Here is a 20,749-nt window from a genome sequence, read left to right as displayed (position 1 = left end):
GTGTAAAATAGTGCACATAAAACTGGACATGCTCAGAGCAATAGTGATGAGAACAGATGAATTGAGCTTAAAGTAAACCTAATTCCAACTGGGAAGAGTACACGACACACTTTTTTATGGCCGGCCTCATTTGGGAGTCATCCAAAAATTCCCCCGCGCACATTAGCTCACATAGCCATTCAAGTAACATAATAGCTTCAATCTCAACTGCTGCTCATAAAATTGCCGCTGTAAGGACAATTGATGTTGCCCGTGCACACGGATGCGTGTGTGCCACGTTGCCCGCTCGTCCTACTTTTGCGTTAGTCAGGAGGCTCAAGCGTTAGAGAGTCAGCGCTTTATTTGGACAGGAAGCCGGTCCGCTGCACAGCCGCAGCTTAATGTCGAGTCTAAAAGAACCCTTTATGAGCTGGACTCCGAAGCGAGACAGACGCGCGGCCGGGTTCAAACTGCCGCCTTTGAAGATCGGGTTGAGGACGGTAGGGTTTCTTCACCTCGGTACAGCGGGATAAAAATGAACTACAGGCTTTAATCTTTTCCAGTTTTCGAGTTAAAGCTAAGCAGAAGAAAGATTTACTCACAGTAAAGAGATTATTTTGATTATTTATTTCCTGCCGGTGATGAATAACCATCCCTTTTGCAATCCCTCTTCGCCATGGAATGAGTGAATGAATCAGCCTTCAATCTTTCACCACGTCCCCCGACCGCCAAAGGAGAGCGTATCTCACCAGCATTCCGTCTTTCGGAGCGGCCCCGGCTCACTCCAGACATCTTTCCGAGGCCTGTTGAAATATTTGTCCTTGAAAGCTGCGGCCCTATCCCCGACCGGGGAAAGCTCACTATGTCCAGAACGTGTCACTGCGCGTCCACATCAATCCGGGATGACACTTTCTAAACAGTCCGCCAGAGCCGGCGCTCGTCGGGGAGCCGGCGGGGCCTGGCGTGCCTTTGCCCTCTGCGGAACGACTTGACAAGCATACCGCCGAGGTCTCCAAGCCCTCCGAACCCTTCTTAGTTCTGCTGTTTGTTTTTTCTTCAGCCGTACCGGGTCGCTCCAGATGAGCCTTGACCTTTATTCATCAGCACAGTCAGGAGCTGAAGACCAGAAAAGGAAAAAATCCGGGGTTGTGTGTCACATTCAGCTTGCGCTCTCACTGGACATGCGTGATGGCATACGCAAATTAATATATATTTTTTTCAAAATGTGACACTGCTTGCTCTTATTGACAGTTCTGTAGACAATGGGATTGCAATGACACCTTGACATAGTAAATGAAAGGTTTCGGATGAACATACTGGCTAGCGTGCCATTGTTGAGAGAGATAATGAAGCACGACGACTCCTGCTATCTCGCTCCCCAGCAACATACAGTTTCTCATTAATGTGGGCAATCATAGTTGCCCTGTTGCCCCGGGTAACCAGATTTGGGCCGTTGTCAACCATCTCTTCAGTCTGGCTCTGGTTGCCCCCTAGTCAACCACTTTTCATAAGCGGTATGCCGCTGAATGTCAAGAAACCTCCGCTAAGGAAGAATTGCTGTCCTGGGGCATTGATTTATTCTCTCAAAAATGGTGAAACAAGTATGGACGGATTATAATTATATAGGAGCATTATCACTCAATCTTTTTAAATGATTACAATTCGGCAACCATTTTGTCAGCCTTGGCATCAGACACCTGATGCATGGTCGACAACGTGGCAACCGCTTCGAAAAGCGTCGGGCCCAGATGCCATAAAAGCCTTTTTAACAAAATGTGACTGACCATTACATGTTTGGGGTTATGGGGTATGAAGGAAAATGTATTCTGTCATTGTCGAGGTGGAATGTGACGAGCAAGGGCCGTCATGCGAAGTCATAAACACACTGGCGTTTGGGGATGGATGTGGTTTTGCGGTGTATACATCCCTTACCCCAAAATATTCCAAACATTAGCCACATTAATCACAAACTGCCTGGGCTCGGGTGAGGGAGCACTTCCTCAAACCCCAAATCCTGTGTTCCATCGGTTACTATGGTAGACAAGAATATTCAGGCACTGACATTGGGTGAAGTTGTTTCTCTCGATGTTTCCACGCCGTTGCTGCACCATTGCATTTCAGACTCTTAGAATGTCGGGACAAATGATTGTTTGAACAGCTCCTGTTGAAATGTTATGCAAGGCCCAAAACCAAAGTCCAAAGCTACAATGGTCCTCTTTCATGAAAACCATGTCCTGACCTGAACCCAAGCGCCAGTTTCTCTTGGTTCCTTACAACGGTACCGACTGTAGTGATAATAATCCTTATATTAATAATAGCGCTTAAAATATGAGAAGTGTCAGAGTCGCTGGGGTGAAAAAGATTTCCAGAGTCTGGGAGCCTTAAATAGTTACACTTCAGGAACTATTCCATCACAGCTTGACCGCATGTGAGCCATTCCTAGAGGTGAAGTGATGGACGGTTTGAAAACTAGGAAATACATTACAGAACCCCTCTTTTCTGAATTGTTGAATACACTCCTTCTCCCAGTGATTTACTACAGTACGATGATGTACATTTCCAACCTTGATGTCGTCTTTTATTTGCTATGATTTATTTACATCTTATTTTTATTGCTTTCTCAAGATAATGCATCCATCACCCCTGCCAAACCATTGAATTTGTAAATGTCTCTGGCCAATTACTGGCAATCACTGATGTTTAGCAATCATTAGATTATTATACTGTACCAATTATTCAATTCCAGTGGAAGTTTTTTTTCATATTTGAAGAAAGGTGTGATTGATTATTTACACTCTAATGGTTGAATTACTGGTACTCCTCACTTAACGACCTCCCTGTTTAAGGAATGTCAATGACTGGACTTACGACCAGCTCTCTGCCCAGTCTGTATTATACTCTGCATACGCGACGTCTCAGCGTCAAGCATCTCATCGCGCATCACCCTTTATATACTGTATACACTATATATACTATGTATACTATATACACTATATATACTATATACACTATATACACTAAATACACTATATATACTATATACACTACATACATTATATACATTATGTATACTATATATACTATATACACCATCTACACAATATACACTAAATACACTATATATACTCTATACACTATATACATTATATACACTATGTATACTTTATACACTATATACACTATATACACTATATATACTATCCACACTATATATATACTATATACATTATATACACTATATATACTATATATACTATATACACTATAAACACTGTATATACTATATACACGATATACACTATATATACTATCCACACTATATATACTATATACACAATATACACTATATATAATATATATACTATATACACTATATACACTATATATACTATATACACTATATATATACTATATACACTATATATACTATATACACTATATATACACTATATATACTATAAACACTTAATACACTATATATACTCTATACACTATATACATTATATACACTATGTATACTATATACACTATATACACTGTATATACTATATACACGATATACACTATATATACTTTCCACACAATATATACTATATACACTATATACACTATATATACTATATACACTATATATACACACTATATATACACTATATATACTATATACACTACATACACTATATATACTAAATACACTATATACACTTTATATACTATATACGCCATATACACTATATATACACTATATACACTATATATACTATATACACTATATATACACTATATATACTATATACACTATATACACTATATATACTATATACACTATATACACTTTATATACTATAAACACGTTATATACTATATACACAATATACACTATATATACTATATACACTATATATACTATATACACTATATATACACTATATATACTATATACACTATATACACTATATATACTATATACACTATATACACTTTATATACTATAAACACGTTATATACTATATACACAATATACACTATATATACTTTATATACTATATAAATTATCCATCCATCCATCCATTGTTTATACCACTTATCCTTGTGGGGTCGGGGGTGGGCTGGAGCCAGTCCCAGCTGTCATAGGGCGAGAGGCGGGGTACACCCTGGACAGGTCGCCAGTCTATCACAGGGCCTATATATATTATATACACTATATATACTATATATACTATATACACTGTATACATCTCATCTCATCACCGTTGTCAGTCTCGTTCCCACAGTCTGTCAGTATTCACTACACTGGCGTTGGCAATGGCCACGCCCCCTTACCGTGAAACAACACGGATCACTTATCGACCAATTTGCTTAACGACCTGGTCCTAGGAACGGAACTCGGTTGTTAAGTGAGGAGTACCTGTATTTGCGTTATTCATTAATATTGTTTGAAATATCGGACATATTTGATCTGCTTCGTGTCATAACAACAACATTACAACTAGGCAAGTGAGGGTTATTGAAATAATTGGGATGACAAGAACCAAAGTATTTAGGTGGTTGCCATAGATAGTGTTTCACTCTTGAGCCTCTGCCCTGTTCATTCAAAACCACCAAAATATGCTTCATTGAATTAACATAGGAATAGAAACACTATTGAAAACACTGCACTTAAGCACAGTAAAACCAGGAATGAGACCAAGATTTAGACGTGTTTTGAGATGTGGAGGTGTGCGGGGTCGACCCTGCGGTCCTCGCCGGAGGTTGCCGGTGGTCTGGTTTTGCTATAACGTGGTGTCGGGTGTCTGTCCTTTGGGGCCACCGCTGAACTGGAGGAACCGCTTCTATCATTTCGATTTGGACGGCACTGCTGGGCCCATTCCAAGATGACCTTAGCGCTGAATAGTGCACAACTGCATTTACAGATATAACTTGGGATTCGGACATTTTGGACATAGTCACAGTTCTGAAAGTTATGGCCGATGTGGTGTGGATGGAAAAGGCGCTATTGAGAATACTCATCCCATCATGACTTCAAAACCAACCCATTTAACATACAGCTTTACAGTGCACCTGAAATATAAATTACTTTATACTCAAATAGTGGTATAGATTCGGGTGATATTCTATCAAAGTATAGATCATTTCAGAAACCAAATTGGAAAGTCTTTACTCTTAGAGGAGGTGGTTGTTAGGAAGTCCAACGTAAATCAACATAATGATCCGGGCTTTATGATACCGGGCGTATGTTGAGTTGTGCCACCTCATCATAATGTTTACTGAGGTACAAGCGCAGGGTAGATCTTTGGTGAAGATTAATGGCGGGAAATGAATCCGAGCAGACGCAGGCGTCCAGCTGCCTTGTTCAGCATGGAAGAGGCGAACAAGGGCAAACACGGATGAAGCAAAAGCCTCACGTTCTCGTTTTAAATGTAGTTCAGCCGAGCTACAGTCCCGAACGCTGAGTGCCCATGGAGAAAGAGGAGACGTGGTGTGCTTTGCATCCAAACACATGCGCAGCTACTGTGCGCTGCAGCTGGAAGGGCGCTTCCGAGCTCCCACAGAGGGTATTCGTGTCGATGCTTGAGGAGAAACAGACTCGGGATTTTTTTTTTTTCCATTTTGTTTTGTAACAAAACAAGAGTCCTTGGGCTAACTCTGACTTATGACTCCCCTTGGAGGCTTTTATTTCCTCCCGTGACCCCGAGGTAAACACTCCAGGCTGTTTTATGTTCTCCATCGCATAAGGTTGTATAAAAACCCTCTTATTGACGTTTATATGGACCGCACTGTCCCGGCTCTGGAAAGCCACTACAAAGCCGAGTGCAGGGGACGCTCGCTTGCCAAGGATTGCGTCACCGCAGAAGAATTTACAACACCCGGAGGTCCCCAGATTCAGAGCAAAGTCCGATAGTGACTTTAAACGTAACTTGAGGAATGTGAGGCCGAGGGAATAGAGATCCTTCTGTCAGGCTGCTTTGGTTGAGGCTTCTGGGTTTTTCTTGAGCTCGCTGGAACTTTTGTCCCTGTGTGTGTGACCATAATCACCCTTTGCTCTGTTGATTTCTTATTCTTCTTATTCTTATATTGTCATTATTGTGATCTGTATAACTGTATTCTTCTTATTGTATATTGCCTATTTTTCTCTGGTTTATTGTTTATTTTTTAGGCTTCTTTCATACTGGCAATTTTTTTTGTTTATTGTTTGTTTCAGTTTTTTTTCCCATTTATTGTTAGTTAGTTAGTTTTATTTTATTGTTTATTGTTCATTTTAAGTTTTATTGTATGTTTCCAAAATGTTCTATCTTCTAGTTATCTTCTAGTTAAGTTACTTTTGGTTTATTGCATATTGCCATTTTTATTGTTATAACATTATTACTTTCTTTCTTTCCATCTGTCTATCTATCTATCTATCTGTCTATCTATCTATCTGTCTATCTATCTATCTATCTATCTATCTATCTATCTATCTATCTATCTATCTATCTATCAATCTATCTATACCTTGTTGTCGGCATAAGATTTTTAAGCAGCATCCTTTAAGTTTGTTAAGTATACAGTGGTGTTTAAAGCGATGTCAATGTTTCACTTCTGATGTTGACTTCTGCTTTTGGCAGGTTATTGGTGGGGGCTCCCTATGAAATGAACGGCCCGTACCAAACAGGAGATATTTACAAGTGTTCGTTGAGCAAAAGAAATAATGGCAACGGCTGCTCCAAGCTCAACCTAGGTACAGTATCACAGAACCCACACAAATCACAACTCATACAGGGGACGATTGACATCGGTATATAATGTTTTCTCTGACTTATAGGTGCTCTGACGATGCATGATTACATAAATGTCTTAGATTCAATGTGCTGCAAAATCGAGTTTGGAGAGCTTCAAAATGTAATAAAAAAGAACCTTCTCAGAATTAACATTTTTCTTCATTTTATTGCTCAACATTGCCTCATGGCTTTGGCAGCACAGAATTGTATGTACAATAGGATGATTTGAGACTGATAAAATATTAACTTGGACTATTTCGGGCTCTCCGAAGGACCGCCACTTCAAATGGCAGCGATGCAGAAGCCACTTTGCTATTGATAGACTGTGCTATTTCACACAGTTTGCCAAAATTGAACTCTACGCTAAGCGTTCGAGACGATTCCCTTCTGGAAGCAATTATACCGATCAGATGATTGCATGAATTGATGTGCTGGTGTGACCAGAGCCTCATGGAGTTGCAGACTGGAGTCATTTCCATTTCCATCCACAGAGATGTTTGTGCCTCGTTATGACTGTTTGGCCACAATGTTCAGAATCAGAATAAGAATCTGGATCGGTTCATTTCCACCCAGTACATATACAGTACATATACAAGGAATTTCTTCTGGTGGGGTTTGGCGCACTTCAGCACAGACCATAAGCGTTAAAAAAAAAAAAGAAAAGAAAAAAATATATAAATATTAACAGTCTGGAAAAAAGGAGAATAAAAATAATAATAAAATAAAATAGGATGAAAATAAAAACAAAATCAAAGTGTCAAATAAATACAAATTGCCAGAAATACAAAACAAAAATGGCCAGATATTTAATATATACGAATATACAAATGCGTTACTCTGGATAGGATCAATTATTGTTATGGTGTATAGGTTAAAAATGATAAATTATAATAGGAATTATTACTATGGGCTAACTAGCTTATTACAGTATGCACAGTGTAACACCAGTGTTATTGTATGCGCATTAGACGTTTTCGCACCGCAGGAATTCTTTCATAGTTCTTAAAACTTTTTGTCCCTTTTTTTTGTGTTTTTCCAACGTTAATTGAATGAAACAAAAAGTCGGCGTGTGGTGTCCTGATGCAAGCCCGTGGCTTATGAAAGTCGGAACTAACTTTTAAGTTACATCTAGATCTAATATGACCAAAGATTCAGCAACTGGATTACGTATTTCTCGGTTCAAATTTGTTCGGAAACTGATTTTGGTGGACTGACAGGGTGAAATCAGTGAAAGTTACTGAGTAAATACAACATGGAACGTGGAACTCACGCTGAAACCCTGTTGGGTTACGTCACTTCAGAGTTCCAGTGCAGTGCGAACCCAACCAGAAGAAAAGCCCTTGACGGTATTTAGTTCTATGGGGACATCCCCAGTTCCTAGGTCACCTCAGGGAATCCCCAGAACTTTTCAGTGCGAATACGCCTATTATTGCACAAGTTGTGTGTGTGTGTGTGTGTGTGTGTGTGTGAGGAGTGGCAAGGCGCCTGTTCGTGAGCCCCACTGAGATGGGGTGGAAACTGTTCTTGTGGCGCAAGGTTTTGGTCCTGATAGACCACAACCCCTTGCCAGATGGCAGAGTCTCAAAAAGGTGGCGTCCGGGTTGGGAAGGGTCGGCCGCAATCTTCCCCGCTCGCCTCAAGTTTTTGGAGGCGTGCAGGTCCTGGAAGGAAGAAAGGTTGCAGCCGATCACCTTCTCTATGGTTATTGCTTTAACAACAGCCATGAACCATATTTTGTGCTAATAGTTGTTTTTCAGATAAAAAACTTTTTACATGGGGGAAAAACAGTTAAGAATAGCCTATATTCCCCCTTGAATGAGGCTATATATAGGTAGGTACCAATACTTGAAAATTGAGTTAGTATGGGTAGGAAAATGTGCAAAGGATTGTTTTGCCAATTCTGTCTTTTATCCTGTTTCTATGACCTACAGAAGAGACGAAAAGCAAAACTGCAGATTTTTTAACAATTTGCAATTGCAATTACCAGAGGCCAACATCTGCTTCGTCTTACCACATAATTGTTTCACCTCTAATGTGTGTGAATATTAATATGTGGAATTTGTGTGTGTCCATGTGTGCCTATCTGTCTCTGAATGTATATTTATGTATATCTATGTTTACATGTCTGCACGTGCTTTTTATGTTTGCATTTTAATGTGTCATGGTGAGACATGGGTATTCATTCCACATTCTACCGGCGGTTTTACGACTTATATATGCTTCCACATGTGTGTTCCACCAAACACCTCACCGCTTTTCCCGTCATATGGAGTGCACATGCGTTGTATCGGTTAAGCAGTCACACAACTGTTTTGGAAAGTAAGCTGGAGATTACTACTAGACAGCAGAATCAAACCAGAGACACTCGATTTGGTTTTCCAATCAACTTGCACACGTGCGTGCGTGGAATCACAATCGCAGCCTCTTGTTGCTAAAATTCATGTTTTTCCTTAAGGAAGGATATCACTGACCAACGTATCAGAGAGAAAGGACAAGATGAGGCTCGGAATGACTCTGGCATCTAATCCCAAAGACAACAGCTTTGTGGTGAGAGGTTTTTACAAGCTCATTGGTTGGAGGTTCTCTCAAAGTAGCAGTATCCACTTTAACAGAAGTGAAATTTAAGGACCTAGCCTTTTCATGACATGGCTTTCACGCTGCATCTCTAAAAGATCATTCGGCCAGTATACAGTACATAAATAGTAGTAGTCAAGAGTTTTCTTTTTTTCAAATACTGTTTTCTTTCATGTTCCAGGCATGTGGGCCTTTATGGTCCTATGAGTGTGGTAGTTCCTACTACAGCACTGGTATCTGCTCCAGAGTCAATGCAAGCTTCAAGTTTTCCAGAACTATCTCTCCTGCCTTTCAAAGTAAGAAATAATGACTTAATTTGACAAGATCACTGGACTTACATGGACTAGATACATTTGAGGCTTAATTCCTCATTTCTGCTTTCACTGTGAATACAGTACCTGTGCAATGATCTCTGTCTAAATCCTTCAGGATGCGAGACCTATATGGACATAGTCATCGTCCTGGATGGTTCTAACTCCATCTACCCTTGGTATGAAGTGCAGGCCTTTCTCATCAACATCCTTCAGAAGTTCTATATCGGACCAGGTCAGATACAGGTGTGTAAGGAAGGACATTACAAAAGGTGAATTATTCCTTACTGTGCTCATGATCCTTAGGTTTCCCTGTCCGCTATTAGTTGTCGGTTATCCCTCGTTGTCTTTTTCCTTCGTGTAATTGCATTATTGTGGCCCTTTTTCCAGGTTGGAGTCGTTCAGTATGGAGAAAAGGTGGTCCATGAATTCCAACTTAGTGACTACAAATCAGTAGAAGAAGTCGTGAAGAGAGCGCGTAGAATCGAGCAGCGAGGTGGAGAGGAGACCAACACAGCCCTTGGCATCAAAGTGGCACGGTAAAAAGTTAATGCGATGTCATATGGTCAAAAGAAACGCTTACAAGCTGGCGACATTCATTAATCGAAAAAACAAACATATCGCTACAGTTCAGAGGCGTTTAAACAAGGTGGCCGGCGAGGCGCAAAGAAAGTGATGATCGTGATCACAGACGGAGAGTCTCACGACAGCCCCGACCTGCAGCAGGTCATTGAAGACTGCGAAAAGGACGGCATCACCCGTTATGCCATCGCTGTAAGTCTACACGACGCAAAGTATTCTCCTCCCAAGGTTAAGAGGCTCTACCGATGACCAATCAAATAACTTTATGGTATGAAAAAACTGCCAAAAAGTGTCATCATGGAATTGAGTTAAGCTGGGCTTTTTAATAGGTATGATAAGTATGCCAAAGCAGCCAAAGCTGGTTAACAGCCATGCCGAGCTCGCAGGCCACTCCAGCCATAGTGCATTTAAGGCAGCAGCTCTTCCAGACCACAGTGTCCTTTGATTTTTGGCCACAATTGGTATGGTTAATATAGCACTTATTCAAAACCAATGACTCAGTCATGCTTTTGGGCATCCGAGCAACGGCCTGCATTCATTTGTTTGTCCAACCATACGGAATAGGTCATAGAAATGACATTTTATCGTTAAATGGCTAAGACCAAAAAGGTTCTCTAAAGACCACAAAGCTCCAATGCTTTAAGGTTTACGTTTTTTTTATGTGGATAGATTTAAGATGTCCGATACCATGAAGAAAATCAGCCCCAGACGGGCATGATGTTTATGGTGTTTATGATCTCCCCTTATAGGTCCTTGGCTACTACAACCGTCGAGGAATCAACCCTGAGGCCTTTCTGAATGAAATCAAGTACATCGCCAGTGACCCAGATGACAAACATTTCTTTAATGTGACAGATGAGTCAGCTTTAAAGGATATCGTGGACGCCCTCGGGGAACGCATCTTCAGTTTGGAAGGTTTGGATGTTCAGAAGAATTATTATTTACTGTTCTAAGAGGTAAAACTGAATATTCTGACGACAGCCTTAAATTAATGTACTTATGCTTATTGTACATTAGGTTTTCACGTACTTTTGTGATTCCTCCTTAAGTTGAAAGCTTGAGTTTTCCTGGTTCTGCAAAAGCCTCAGAACTCTCAGAGAACGTTTTCTTTCCTCAGGGACCAGCAAGAACGGGACAGCATTTGGCCTCCAGATGTCCCAGGCTGGCTTCTCCTCCCACAACGTGGAGGTAATTCTCACCTCTGGCACCAAATCTTTGTCTTAACATCTGTCAATATAGAACAACATACTTTGCCTCTCCTTTTGAAAAATCTCCTCAACCCAATCTGCCATTTATCGCTTTCCGACCCCCCCCCCCTGCCACCCAACCCCCAAGGCGCCTGCTGTGTGGCCCAAGGGACTTACTGTAGGTCATCCTGATTTAGGAGGCCATGAGAGGGGCGCACGGGACTTCTTTTCACTCTGGTGATCCAGGGTTGAGAAATAAGATACCACTGATTCCCATATTGGCGAAAGGTTGACAGAGTTAATCCAGCCCGTCTAGAAAATGGATTTTTTATTTTTTTTTTATTTACTTTGATTATATCCTCGTGCAGATCACAGCAGTTTTGTCAACTCCACATGGTGACACAGCTGTAAGATGGGGAGAAGCCTGGAGTGTCTATTGTACCAATTACTCCCTTTATTCAATCCCCTTCTCCGCCTCTATCTTTCCAAGGATGACAACTGCTGGTGTGACGGCTTTGATTTTCCAGTCTTTCTTCACGGCGTAACTTGTCCAGGGAGCAATAAATAATCTGCTTAAGAACAGAATAAAATAAATAAACAGCAGAAGTTGCAGCTGGGTGGCAAGAATGACTGGAAATTCCACCTTCAAGGCCGAATTCCAGGGATAGCACTTGCTCAACAGCGTCAACCCAAGTGCTGAGAGTGGGATAAACCTTTTTTGGAAAGAATGTCGGGTCTTTAAAGGAGAATAACAGTTCTTCGGAGCCCAGATGGTTTTGTTGAGCGCAGTGTGTGCCAACTTGGAATATTGCTTATGTCATACATATCCAGACATCGCATGTGTCTTAACAATTTCTCCGCACGCCGTTTATTTTGCCAACCATGCCTCAAGAATAATGTTGGAAAAATACCCTCTGGTCATACATGTCATACTGTTTAAATGGGTTTCCACTGCAAGTGGCGTAGCAGTGAGGGTCACTTCCTACGTTTACAATGTTGAGTTTGCATTACTTGTTGGATGCATGACATACATGTACAGTATGTGATATGAAATGTGTGCATTTCCATATGCTAATTTTTGTCATTTAGGCCAACCTACTTTATTTTACCGATAAGTAACTGGCAGGGACAACAGTCATTTTACCACAAATCTGGCTCACTCAAGAATAATGAAGGCTTGACATCAAAAACATGCCAGGAAACATTGTAGAATTGCTATGTTACTACCTACAACGACAAGAGAAATGGGTCACTGGTTTATGGTGTGAAGTTGTTTTGGATTTCGAATTACCATAGTTACCAATTGCACCAAAACAGAGAACCGCAGAACTTCACTTAAGAAGTGGATGTGGCTCAAGTTTGGAGGGCAGACAATTCCATCTCTTGAGAAGGAATCACGCTGTTACAGCAAATGCCAACACTGGAAAATGGTTTGTCTACATATTTTAATGTCACAAAAAATATGTTTATTGGGGAAACTTGTATTTAATCATGCATTTAAAGAACAGTCAGTGAACAAAGTCCTGCTGGATGGTCTCATCCTATCCTCGTGCCTTCATTAATCCTCAAACGTTTTTATTTTTTATCTTATTTTATTTTTTCAAATAAACTGATTAAGAATTTATAGAGTTTGTTTATGTGCTCTCTGTCCTTCAGGCCGCATCTTATTGCATTCCTTAAGGTGCTAATAATTGCCATGATTATTTTCCAATCTGTTTTTCTGCTGCATCTTTTATATCTGGGGATGGACGACAGCTGCTTGATTTATTATGTACTACATGCGAGCAAGTTGTGTTTAAAAGCATTTTGGCAGAGGTTGACAGTCGTGAAAGGCCAAACGCTTTGCTTGAGGGTGAGCAGAGTTAGGCTTTGACTCATTTACTGCTATTTACACAAATATTGGCAGGGAATTGAACGGGCAATAAATTCTCAGACACCCACATCTAGGTCACGTAGAATTATCTGCACTTAAGTGTTTTTTTTCCTGAGGAAAAGGAGGATTAACATGGGAACCCAGTGTGGAGTTCAAAACCTTAATTGATCAATTGAACTCGTGCCATGCCTCAATCACCATAAAGGACCATTCCTACAAAGGACTTAACACTGACATCAAGGATTAATCAAACATTAGCACCCCTCATCCTCATAATATAACAATCAGTTACCATCTTGACACCATCTTCAAACTGTGGGAAGATGCATTTAAACATTGCATTCCTGGATCAAGGATTATGATTTTCTCACTCCCCAGGATGGCATTCTGGTGGGCGCCGTCGGGGCCTACGATTGGAATGGGGCCGTGCTGAAGGAGACCCGACAGGGCAAGGTGGTTCCTCCGAAGTCCTCCTACACGCAGGAGTTCCCCGAAGAGCTCAAGAATCACGGCGCCTACCTCGGTGAGTCGAATAGTGAAGAACTGCCGTCCTAGCCCTAGTTCGGTTTTCACTCTGACATTTGGAGAAGTTGAATGAGCGACATGAATTATTCATGAACGACATGAGTCTTAAGGAAAGAGACGCTGGGATATTTGATCGATGATGTGTCTTGTGTTCTTGTCAAAACTCTGAAATCTCTCCCAACATCCCAGGCTAAAGCCTCTAATCTCCCATTTCACACCCATTTTCCTCTGATGGAGGGATGTGCAGCAGGCCTGGTTTTGGGCCTGTGGTTTAGCACCAGCAGACCTTAGCTGAAAGCCGTCTCTATTAGGCTCTCCACCTCCTCATTGCTTCCAACCACATCCAAGCCTGCCCCGGCCCGGCTGTGGTGCATTTCTGCTTTTACCATCAGCGGCCCGCCTGCCAGCCAGGCTGCCAATGGAAACAAGTCTAGAATCATGGAGAATAAGAGCTGCAGGGCATGATTATTTGACGCGCTCACAGAGGGCAGCGAGAAAGAAAGAAAGAAAGAAAGAAAGAAAGAGAAGTGATGTGTGTTCTTAAGGTAGGCCAGTATAAAGCAATGGAAAAAATTTGGTGAGGCTACACGCCTTGAAACTGGGCCTGGGAAGAAAAGTGTAGAGGCAAGAGAAATGTGACAAAGAGGAAAGTACAGCCACGCACGGCCAGATCGAAGTTCGGGAGCAATTGGAAATTGTGTCTGTTGTGAACCATCCGCTCATTTTCACCAGACGTATCGATGCACATAGTTTGAGAGACACAAACTGAACTTGCCTCAGCTCAATCTACCATCATTAAAACAGAACAGACACATCTGTTTGCGGAATCCTACAGCACATGTTATTTTGTTGCACTAAATTACTCACCACAAACGGGTACAATGTGGCATTGCTTTTTATATTTATTGCGCAATGAACACTACAAGCTGGGTGATATACTAAGAAAGAATGTCCAAAAAGAAAAATAGGTGCTTATGATTCAAAAAGTCGATAATTTTACAGAAGAATCCGATAACGCTGTCTACCCGGCGAAATGTCTTCTCTAAAGTTTACTGTATGCCATATTTACCTCTTATAGAAAACATAAGCATTGACACCCAATCTACCACCTGAACAAAACTTCTGACTTCGAAAACAGTTGCAAATTGGATTTTCAGGATTCCCTTTGCCGTTCCCTAAAATATTTACTGCTCACAGCATTCTTTAGCTCCGTTGTTCATGGCTGGGAAATGTTCTTTAAACCCATTTTTGTTTAAAGCAGAAAGAGAGTCAGAGCGGGATCTGGAGGTAATCTCGACCACAATGACTAGATTAATCAATATTATAGTTACGACCAGCTTATGCACAATGACAAGTCCGCTGCTCTGCGCTGATTACATGCACATATGTGTCCAAGCGCTGAGCGGAAGAGCAACCCATTTTTTCAAATTAGTGCCAAAAATGTTACTGTTCCTCTTTCAAATAAAATGCTGCTTTGGGATTGCTGGGCTTTCTGGAATATGTGTGGTAAACCCATACACTGCGATAACCAAAGATGGGTAATGTATATTCATGGTTGGGGTCAAAGGATACCCTCCTCCTCCTTAAGAACCGCAAAATCTGCACTTAAATCACCTAGACAACTGTGAGCCTTAAGAAACACAGAATGCAAGGCTGTGCATTGTCATTGCTGCTGTGTATTGTCATTATCGTGGTAACAAAAATATATGCACGGTCCAGTTGGAGGAGTTAACTTACAGTAAATACTGATGGTGAGCAGCTTAATGGTATCACCCGATCAGTTTTGCACTTGCGTTTTTATGCCACCGTCCAGATAAAATAGTTTCTGTTAAGGGTCTGCTCACATGCTGTGTTTCCCTGCATCTTCAGGGTATGCCGTGACCTCCGTGGTGTCGGCCAGAAGCGGCCGTCTCCTCGTAGCCGGAGCCCCGCGCTTCAACCACACCGGCAAAGTCATTATCTTCACCCTGAAGAACTCTGGGAACCTCACCATTCTGCACTCCCTCAAAGGACAGCAGGTGGGGGAGAAGCCATTCGTGTTACATTCCAACTTTTTGTCTCTTAAAAACCTGGCGACATGTGTTTTTTTCCAGTAATATTTTATTTAACGGCCAGTTTATGATGATGTTTATGAAGGGCTATGGACTATGGAAGGATGTTGAAATATCCAGATAATTGGCATAAAAAGGTAAACAATCAGATTTTTTTTTTTTTGCCAAATGTACAGAAATAGCCAAATTTTTCAAATGCACAGAGTATACCAAGTGTGCTTCTGTGCACAGGATAAATTATAAGTATAGGTATACATTATTTCTATGTAATTTCAAGATCACTGTGGTATTAATGATATATAATGTAATAATGTTATCACAACATTTTTACAATGTTATTACAATGTTATTTTGAATCTGTAATTGTACAGGTTGTGTGAGTTGTGTGATCGACTCTTCACAAGCTCCAGACTCGCTAGGATCCGGCAGCAGCGGCTCACGCTGCACCACGCCTGCAAACGCTCCTAGATAACAACACATGCTCTTTGAAGAAGCATCGTTTCGTGATCTGGAAACTGTCGATAAGGGAGAATTTTCAACAACAGATGTTTCCAATTTTAGAACCAATGACTGACGCTCTATTGGGTGACAGCAGAGTTCTCGGTGTCCTTTTTGGCAGAGCGTCTAGACAGACCTCCCACACTCTCGGATATTACACAGAGCCCGTTTCCTGTCGCATCGCAGAGCCGACTTCAAAGCCATTCAGATCGTCAGCGAGTCATCATACCTAAAAATGGGCCTGTGATTCAGCGGCGATGGGGAAATTTAAGCACCGATTTCCAGGTCAACAGTAGGTGTAGCAAGAGCGGATTTAAATGTGCTGGTTATGTGTGGAGGTCCGTATTTACAAAAACCAATTAAAAACATAGTTGACAGTTTAATCATGTGGTGCTACACCCTTCATTGGGGGACACTGTTGAGTCATTGTCTGATGACAGGCCATTAAAGACATAAAAATGAACTATTCAATTAATGTACAAATATAAATTCATCAACATTTTGACAAATATCTTTGCAGTGTCACCCTTTCACAACGATCTACAAATGTTAGAATTTTTTTATTTGAAATTCATTAAATATGTGTTCGGCATACGTGTGGCCTACGCACCTGTACGCCTTCTATGCTATGGCTTTGTGTACAACTGAAGCTGTAAAAGCTTCTACGTTGTTGATGCACAAAATGGATGTGTGGTTTACACCACCTGTTGTTATTGTTGGGCTAGTTTGTAGGCTTGATCAAAGTCCTCGATTTCCTTGGTTAACTGGAAATTGTTTAAGAATACTGTTGCCATTTTTTCCATTGCATACTCTTCCATTTTCATTCCCCAGGGAAATAAGTAAAAACAGGGGAACCAAGGGGCATACTGTATATGGAGCTATCAGAGGCAGTATTGCCCCTCAAGTTGTACAATCCACCAAGTTTGGTCTTTGAAGCCACTACAACTACAACGTCTTTGTTTGAAGCACGTTATCAGGCAGGGATGCACTACTACAGGAGCATTTACAAGTTGCACTTTCCTGGCAGTTCAATTGACAACTCGACAGAGCAAAGAGAATTCGCCAGGGGGGTTCACGAGCTCCTTCTCTTTTGTCGATGGCATCAAGAACCCTTTTTAACCAAACGTTAACGTTTCGGCAGAAATGCCTTCGTCCAGGCGCATAAGGGCCAAAATGTTGGCCTTTGATTACAAGACTCTTTCCTCTGTGGAGATGTTTCAAGGTGTGCAATATTCTTTTCACCACACTCCCCTCATAGGTACATGTTTAAACTCTCAGCGTGGCGTTTAACGTCCGTCCACACAAACCTCGTATTACGGAAGGAGGGAAGTTTTTAGCGCCTCCTAAGAGAGTGTGTTCATCTCACAGATTGGCTCGTACTACGGCAGCGAGATCGCCCCCATTGATATAGACGGAGACGGAGTGACGGACAATTTGCTGGTGGCTGCACCCATGTTCTTCAACGCAGGGATGGAAAAGGGGAAGGTCTACATCTACAGAGTGACGGAGCTGGTGCGTGGACAGCTACATCCACACACGCACGCACGCACACACACACACACACACGCGCAAGTCAAAACGTACTTATAGAGTATGAATGGAAACAGACTTATTATCACAGCGCTCAGAAACGTAGACTGTGACAGCATTTACTGTAAGCTGATTTACAATAACCCTGCGTCATGCAACGGATTAGGTGAACACCTGTGTAAACACGCTGACTCGGTCCCGATTTCCAGACATTTCCAGTGAATTCGGACACGTACGCTTAAAGGTTCTGCTTCCTGTAAAACAGGAGCTCTCCACACCCCATCGAGATTGGTATTGCATTCCAGTTCTGCAGTTAAATTTGGTGGCGTGGCGGGTGGACGGGAGTCACTCTGAACTCATGCAGATCAAATAAAAGTTCAGATGGAAAGTTTTCTCCCTTTTTCTTTGAAAATGTCATATTTGGAGACGGAATTGTTTTTAACGGAGAGATAAACGTCCTGGGTTTCCTGGACATTATGGGGGACTGAGGTTAGTCAGCCCTGGTGTCTCTTTCCCCCTCTGTGTTTCTATATTTTTCCACCTGTCTCTCCTCAGTAGAAAGGGGTAAGGGGCTGGGATGTCTATGTCAATAGGTTTGATGGTATTTGGTTTTCCATAATACCATTCCACCCCGCAAGGAAAACACAGTCGCCAGCCAGCATAAGAATTAGAAAGCTAGGCACAACTGTGTTCTACTTATGTATTTGATTAATTAGTAAAGACTATACAAATGAAATCACTTCAAAGCAATAAACAGAAAAGTTTTCCATTTTGTGAGGATACAGAACAACTACCCTTTACCCCACATTTTCATCAGGTGTGTTTGTATTAAAATACATCGATTTTCCATCTCTCCAGTGAACAATAACTTTCATATCTACTACTGTAGATGTTATAAATTGAACACAAAGGGAAAAATGATCCAGCCTTGAGCTTTGTGATGTTTGTATTGTTAAGAAGCATTGTGTTTGTTGCTTTTCGTGGCCATTCATGTGAGAATATAACGCCATTGAATCTTGAATCTTGAATCATTAGCTGACGGTGAAACCAGATTTGAGGCAATTGGAAAAACAAACAGCGTAGAGGGGAAAAGAGTTTATGAGTTTTCTGAATAAATGAATGGCAACGGGTCCGCCCTTTAACTGGAGTACTAAGCTCCGCCATAGGGCAGGAACATAAAAGATTCTTTGACCGAGGAGGAGAAATTCCTTGACCATATGGATCATTTTGATAACTTCCCCCTTTTTGGCATTTCCCCCCTTTCCCTAAATAAATAAGGCTTATCTGTGCTGCACATCTTGATTATGTTCAGGGACGGTATGTCCAGGTTCATGTGATGTAGTGCGCGCATAACAAAATTGTTATTGTATCGAATAGAATGCAGAGTGTTGTCAATTTGGACCTAGAAGAAGCCAAGGGAAAGAGTAATAACGAGTGCTCACTATGAGACTAGTTCTCTTCAGAGCGTTACAACCGGTCGCTGAACAACACCACGGAACCAAAAGATAAACATGAACGCGTTTCCTTACCTCTTCAGAACCGCTTCATCTTTGAGGGGTCGCTAGAGATCCATAACGGTGGGCAGAACGCCCGGTTTGGCTCGTCGCTTGCTCCTGTGCCCGACCTCAACGGAGACGGCTTCAATGACCTGGTGGTGGGAGCGCCTTTGGAGGATGAACACAAGGGGGCCGTCTACATCTTTTTCAGCCAGCAAAACAGAATACTGCGCAAATACAAACAGGTAGGAGGACGAGGTGACAAAAGAATATTCAAGCATTAAAAAATACAAAGCTTTCAACACTTTGAGAAAGGCATGATTAGTGGACTTCGCCCAAAGTTTATCGTCTATCTATTATTGATCGTGACCTTGAGGTGACGATAGTCCATCAACGACTCAATCACGCAAACCTTCTCTAAAGACTTTCAGACAATAATAAAATCAATGACCCCCCAGGAATTAATAAGGCTTATTTTAGCTTTGATTAGTTTGTCTTAGTTTGCCTTATCTCCAATGAGACAAAACTCAATGTAGATCAGTCGACCTAAACCATTTTGATCCATATTAAATGTGCACATATTTGACAGCCCTTGATCACATTTACGTTGCAATTTTGTCTATTGTGACTCTCGTCTTTCTTCCTTGTCCTATTTGTCATGTTTTCAACCGGTTTTACAGAGAATAGCAGCAGCAGACATGACTCCCGGCCTGCAGTACTTCGGCCGCAGCATCCATGGCAGGATGGACATGAACGAGGATGGTTTGGTGGATCTGGCGGTCGGTTCGCTCGGGGCTGCGGTGCTTCTCTGGTTGGTATTTTCATCTTAGATGACACATCTATTTGTTCTCAGGATAATAATTGATTTTGACACACTGGTGGAACACGAGACATATGTCTGAAGATAGGGTTTGTTTGTACTTTTGTAGAGCTCTGGAATTTCACAGTTGATTACGTTCCCTGACCTTCACAAATCCTTAACTACAACCTGACAGAGAAGTCAGACTGTTCAATGAGATATTTTGAGCAATGTATTTCATTACGGTCTGTCAAAGCTGTAAGTATAAAAAGAGGAGAAATTTGTTATTTTTGAATAGAAAAAAATTAACATCTTGTTTCTTGCCAAACAGTGCTGAAGGGTTGTTATTGTTATTTTGTATTCACTGTCTAGTTCTAACCTCTGGATATTCCAGATCCAATTATATCAAATTGAAGTGATGCAGAGCTTACCACTGGCTACAGGCATGCACAAAATGTTTCTAGAATCATATATTCGTCATTTGTTGATGCTAATCCTTGGCACACTGGATTTGAGCTTCTGTTCATTGATAACCATTCCTTTGCCATATTGCACACCATTTAAAAAAATGTGGTACAAGCCTTTA

At 41.3% G+C, this 20,749-nt stretch overlaps 1 protein-coding gene across 1 annotated transcript in view; it reads left to right on the top strand.

Moving 5' to 3' along the window:
• itga11a (integrin, alpha 11a) overlaps nt 1-20,749 on the top strand; it is a 48,505-nt gene that overhangs the window by 10,871 nt on the left and 16,885 nt on the right. Inside the window, exons 3-15 of the mRNA XM_079997373.1 lie at nt 6,585-6,697; nt 9,193-9,284; nt 9,493-9,607; nt 9,741-9,868; nt 10,013-10,161; nt 10,252-10,396; nt 10,954-11,119; nt 11,322-11,392; nt 13,643-13,787; nt 15,659-15,807; nt 17,707-17,850; nt 19,406-19,609; nt 20,045-20,175. Coding sequence (XP_079853499.1) covers nt 6,585-6,697; nt 9,193-9,284; nt 9,493-9,607; nt 9,741-9,868; nt 10,013-10,161; nt 10,252-10,396; nt 10,954-11,119; nt 11,322-11,392; nt 13,643-13,787; nt 15,659-15,807; nt 17,707-17,850; nt 19,406-19,609; nt 20,045-20,175 — 1,752 coding nt within the window. The remainder of the gene's footprint in view (nt 1-6,584; nt 6,698-9,192; nt 9,285-9,492; nt 9,608-9,740; nt 9,869-10,012; nt 10,162-10,251; nt 10,397-10,953; nt 11,120-11,321; nt 11,393-13,642; nt 13,788-15,658; nt 15,808-17,706; nt 17,851-19,405; nt 19,610-20,044; nt 20,176-20,749) is intronic.

This window comes from Zeus faber (assembly GCF_960531495.2).
Source record: "Zeus faber genome assembly, chromosome: 3".
NCBI lineage: Eukaryota > Metazoa > Chordata > Actinopteri > Zeiformes > Zeidae > Zeus > Zeus faber.
The sequence above is the reverse complement of the archived record's forward strand: the minus strand, read 5'-3'. Positions and strand labels throughout refer to the sequence as shown.